General features: G+C 41.5%; 1 protein-coding gene across 1 annotated transcript; it reads left to right on the forward strand.

Annotated features, from left to right (window-relative positions):
* Positions 1 to 301: 301 nt before the first annotated feature.
* Positions 302 to 5,265, forward strand: LOC309568196 (ferritin light chain, oocyte isoform-like). The gene is made up of 4 exons (XM_082273830.1): positions 302 to 497; positions 3,715 to 3,861; positions 4,249 to 4,374; positions 5,068 to 5,265. The coding sequence occupies exons 1-4, from the start codon at positions 396 to 398 to the stop codon at positions 5,224 to 5,226; spliced, it is 534 nt and encodes a 177-aa protein (XP_082129956.1). The 5' UTR covers positions 302 to 395; the 3' UTR covers positions 5,227 to 5,265.
* Positions 5,266 to 5,983: the final 718 nt, after the last annotated feature.

Here is a 5,983-nt window from a genome sequence, read left to right on the forward strand (position 1 = left end):
TATATGTGCAAAAATCATATACAGAGCCAGATATTTTTCAAATATAACCTAAAATGAATAATATAAAGTGCAAAGTGCTAATGATCTACAATCTGTATGTTCAGTCCAATTACGTGTATCTAATAACGTATAACTCCTACCTATATATGACAAGTCTGATATAGGTCTGTGCTTAGTAGGCGGGGTTACCTGTCACGTAGGACAGGTGGGTGGGCGGGGTCGGGTTGTGCAGACAGGTAGGTCCCGCCAAATGTCAGTATAAAAAGCGGAGCGGCTCATACAAAGCTGTGTCAACCCTGAGTTCTTGCGTCAACAGTGTTTGAACGGAACCGGGAAATCTGAGCTGTACCACCGTCCACATCACTTCTACCGATCCATCTCATCCACAAGTCACCATGAGCAGCCAGATCCGCCAGAACTACCACCAGGAGAGCGAGGCTGGAGTCAACCGCATTGTCAACTTAGAGCTACAGGCTTCCTATACCTACCAATCCTTGGTGAGACACGCTGGATGGAGGCAGGATATGTACAGATTTTATCCTGACCTTCTAATTCCAGTGCTATAAATCCTGGGTGATCCGATCCCAGTCCTGTCTGTTGTAGGTCTGATTCTCTTACATTTAGGGGGATGCTTTATCCTAACTGGAGTGAAGTATGTTCCGTTATTGCTATGTTAAATTATTCTTTATTAGGTTTGCATTGCTACTTCCGGTTTTCCTAAATCATCACCAAGTTTTGTTCTGGTCCCTGAATTGTCCCAGAGGATCTAATGCTGGGCATGCATGGGTCAGTCTTCACCTATCTAAACCAGCAAAAACGATTAATAAGCAGCCTGGCAATAGAAGTATGTATATGGGTGGGAATGGGATGCTAGTAGGTTGCCTTGTGCTTGTATGAATGTGGCTACAATAACTTACAAGTACATGCTTAGAATAAGATTGAAGATCTAGACCTAACTGTAGAATTTTTTTTTTTCCCCCCATTGGTTTTGGCTTGTGGGAGGGGGGAGTGATCATTTTATCTTGATCCTTTAATTTCTAAAAGTGTATTTTATTTTTCATTCAGGAAACTCCATTAAAAGGCTTATGTTAAAGGCAAAATGTTGTTTGAAGTTTCTTCAAATGATGTCTGAAAGCATTATCAATGTGTTTAACACTTTGTATGGCCATATTTAGGTTTCTCTTCTGTACAGCAATGCAGGTGGTGATCGATAGAGATATAGATATATAGAGAGATGGATAGATATATTCTTGAACCATACCACTACCTTGCACACAATTACATCCCAAATCCACGTCATGCGCGCCCCCCCCCCCCCCCCCCAGATAAAGGCTTTCCCCAAGTGTGATTTAGCAAGCATCTGTTGGATCTCAATCTGAACTGCTTACAAGCCTGTTTCTCAGCTTTAGTCTTCAAGAGTACAATGTACTTTTAAAAAAACTTTGCTTTTTGTTTTGCTGAGTCATACAATCAAATGCATAAACTGTGCAATGCTTGCCCCCCCCCCCCCCCTTTTATATTTTATATTCTTCAATTGTTTCCCTGATTGCATTTAGTATGTTCTGTTAAACATGCATATGATGTAAGTGTAGAAAGGAGACATGTTACTTTTTCCATGTCAATTAAGAGAACCTGAATAAATGGGGAGGAGTCGGCTGCATAACACCCTTGCAAACCATTATAGATTCTAACGGGAGATACCCCCATGGGGGCAGCAGTACTTTAGCCTAGTGAGGTTTTCACGTACCAATTTTTGGTAAAAAAAAAATATATATATATTTTTTTTTTTTTACCAAAAATTGGTACGTGAAAACCTCACATCCCCTAAAGTACTGCAGCCCCCATTGGGGTATCTCCTTTTGGAATCTGTACTTGTCTCTCTAATAGGATGCAGATGTGATCAGTAGTTTCTAGAACTGGTAATCCTATTAACCCTTGTAAGCCATTTTTGGCCACAAGTGTAGTAACCAATTAATTTAACCACTTTAATACCAGGTGATTTCTGGCACTCTGCTCCTACATGTAAAAAATCCTTTTTACAGAACTCCCAAACTATATATATATATATATATATATATATATATATATATATATATATATATATATATATATATATATATATATATATATATATATATATATATGACCCTAGGGAATAAAATTGCAACTGGTACATAAAATGGTGAATTAAAGAAAAACATAACACTAAAGTTAGCCCAATTTTTTTTTTTTTTTTTTTGTATAATGTGAAAGATGTTACGCCGCGTAAATGAGAACCTAACATGTCACGCTTTAAAAACTCGTAGAATAACTCCAAACTTCGGTACTTAAAAATCTCTATAGGCGATGCTTTAAAAATTTTTACAGGTTTACCAGTTAAGAGTTACAGTGGAGTTCTTGGGCTAGAATTGTTGCTCTCGCTCGAATGTTTGCAGTGATACCTCACGTATGGATTGAACGTCGTTTACATATGTGGCCGCAATGTACGCATGCGTGCGAGCACACGGGGATGGGGGCATTTTAATTTTTACTTTCCCTTTAATTTTTTTGATCACTCTTTTTTCCTATTACAAGGAATGTAAACATCCCTTCTAATAGGATTAGTGAATGACAGGTCTTTATAGGGATCTGGGGTCAATAAAGCTTCAGATCTTGCCTACAGGCTAGAAAGCCTGAAATAAAAAAAACTCTGCTGAATGCCAAGATCTCGCCAGTATTAAAACTGCCAGGCTGGGTGTGATGTCATCACGTCGTGTCCGGGCCTTGGAGTCAGACTGCCGGGGACCATCTAGTCATCGCAGTCTCTATGGTACACTTCCGCCCGGCAGCTGATTCCTTCTCCGGCTTGCTGATTGTACGGGTAAACCGGTAGAATCACTGGAGGGAGGGGGGATGTCCCCTCCCGCCACCTGTAAGAACGATCAAGTGGCTATTCAGCTGCCATGATATGGTGTATGGAATCGCCTGAGGAAAATATCCGAATAATGCCTTCAGCTGCAGGCATTCAGATATCCCCACTTAAACCCCAGTACGTCATATGATGTCCACCTAAGGGGAAGTGGGTTAAAGTAGTCAAAACTGAAAGTTGGCACTGGATTTTGCCTAAAACAATAAACCTGGTGCCACAATTAACAGTAGTAGTGTCCCAGTGTAGACTCTTGGTAAGGGAAAACTGAAAGCTCTTTATTTCTGATTTGTAATATGGCTGGGTCTAAAGCAAAGCTATAAACTTTACCCCCCCCCCCCACTTCAGTCCTTGTCAATGGGCATCAGGACAAATAGATGGTGAAGCTCACCATAGAGGATATAAATATTCAAACCCTCTTATTATCTTAAATGGAAGTACACTTCCTAACTCGGCTTGAGAAACTTAACTGCTCAGTGTAAGTTGTCACTTTGTCCTAAATAGAATACACTTCCTCACGAAGTGGGCTGAAAACAGGGGAACCAAAGCAAGCAGCCCAGTCACATTTAATGAAATCTGGTCGGCATTGGTAGTTCTAATTTATCCTAAATGGAATTAACTTTCTCACTAAGAGCTGCAGGAAAAAAAATGGAACTAAAGCTGCAACTAATGGTGACCATGGTGGTTTCTCATGAAAACTTACTGGCCAGTGTTGGGTAGTGTACCTATACTAGTGATTGTGTCATGGCTTGTGGTGCTAAGTTTAGCACCTTTTTTTACAGGTCATAATTTTAGCCTTCTTTTCTTAGGGTTTTTTCTTTGACCGTGATGATGTGGCATTGGCAAAATTCTCCAAGTTCTTCCGTGAGCAATCTGAGAAGAAGCGAGAGCAAGCTGAGGAATTCCTCAAGTTCCAGAACAAGCGAGGAGGACGTGTTGTGCTTCAAGACATCAAGGTAACCTAGCCTCTTCTAGGGTGTGCTGGTGTTTGTACAGTAAATGGGTCAGAGATCGGGATGGAACAATTATATGGATGGAGCAAGTTGCAGTAATACAGGGCTCTTTGCACATGTAAGTCAAATTAATGTGCCTCTTGTTCCAGGGCAAGGGGGTATATGGTTCATGGCTTTCCCACCAGTGATTGAAGGGAATTGGATGGGGGGGGGGGGGGGAGCATTGCAGAGGATTTCTGGTGCTTGCTTTGCAAGGGAAACTGACCTGGGTACCTGGAATCTAATCTGATTATATAAAAATTAGAATTTGGATGTGTTCCACATTACTTTTATATGAAGGTTGCTTTATTGTACAAATGTCTAATATTTTAAAATGTGTGCCATTTTTAGAAGCCAGAGGCCGATGAATGGGGGAATGGAACAAGCTCTGTGGAATATGCCCTGAAACTGGAGAAAAGTGTAAACCAGGCATTGCTGGACCTTCATAAGATTGCCACAGAACATGCTGACCCTCATGTAAGTCGGGGGAAGTTTTTACTTCTGTCTCAGAGCGGAGCTTTTCAAAGCTAGGGAAAGACATTTGTCATGAAGAAACTCCAGTTTTAATTTCACTTTTCTGTCCTGACCATGGCAAATGGTGAAGGGTACTCTGCTAAGAGGGTACACAGTTGGGAAATTAAAACCTGGCAGAGGTTCTAACCTTTCACCACTCTATCCTCGAAATTGAAAACTGTTGTACAGACCTTTTTTATATTTTTTTGGAGCAGCCTAAACCTTTCAAACCATTTGCCTGGTGTCTGACTTGAGAAGCTGCTAAAAAGGGGAATTGAGGTCTTTGAGAGACTTTAAGCCTAGATGCATTCTGAACTGACTAAATATGGTCAGGGCATCACATTAAATTAACAAGAATTTGCAGTTTTTTTTTTTTTTTTATTCTGCTTTTCTTTAAACCTCTGTAACAGCTTAGTTGCTTTTAACAGTTGGCCCAAGCATTATACATTACTGTGGTGGTATGATCTGGAACAAGTGTGCAGATCAGGAGAGCCAACATTTTATCTGAAAATTCGTTCTAGAATAGTAACCTGAAGCACTTTAAAATGCCTGCCAGGAAACTAGCAGAACTGTGAATTGTCATGGGTAGCCTCACTGCTAGAGTTGGTTCATAAGGGTAAATGTATGACAAGTCTTCCGTCTTCTGTTTTCTGATAGATGTGTGACTTCTTGGAGTCTGAATTCCTGGAGAAGGAGGTGAAACTGATCAAGAAGTTGGGAGATCACCTTACAAATCTAAAACGTGTGAAGGCAGCAGAGAATGGCTTGGGAGAATACCTCTTTGATAAGTTGACCCTGGGAGAGGACAGTGACTGAGCTTCCCACTCTGCATGGCCAGCAGATGTGTTAATTCAATCTGTGCTAGAGCTCTTGTGCTAAAATCAAATTTAAATGGATGTTTGGGGGTGAAGGATTAAATGCTCTGAAATATGAATAAAACATACTAGCATCAATGTTTTGTGTGGTGTACATCATTTAGATGCTGATGTGAATAAATGTTACACTTCTGGCTTAAAGAAAACCAGTTGGTAAGATAGGAATGTAGGCATCAGAGGCAGTGCAGGCCTTGACATATTCACACTAGTGTGCTTCAAACACTCAATGGTGTGCTACAGCACTGCCAAATTCTGCACATGCAGATTTGGTCTATTGTGGTACATTCAAAATCAAATGTGTTGCATCAAGGTTAAGTGTATATGGGCCCTTACATGAGCACCACAAATGCTGGGGTGTTGTCTTGACTAAGCTTGAATGCCTCCTCGCCAGTCTCCTCCACCTTGTTCTCATGGTTAGTTGCCAAGGTTGATGGGATTTGCTGGCCATCTGGAGTGAGGGTGCAGGTCTATGCTTGCCTGCCTGTTAACACTTGTTTACCACCTGCGGTGCTTAACCTGTTGTAGACCGCCCGCCTCACTTATACGGCGGCAGGCAGCCATTCCCAGGCGAATCGACGTAGCTGTACGTCGCTCACTCTGGGAGTCTATGGGGCTCATCAGCAGGGAAGCCGATGCAGGTGGCTCCAATTGCTGCCTAACGCCAGCGATCATGCCCCACTGAGGGAGCGGTCAGCTGG

This window comes from Pelophylax lessonae (assembly GCF_965119305.1).
Source record: "Pelophylax lessonae genome assembly, chromosome: 12".
Classification (NCBI taxonomy): Eukaryota; Metazoa; Chordata; class Amphibia; order Anura; family Ranidae; genus Pelophylax; species Pelophylax lessonae.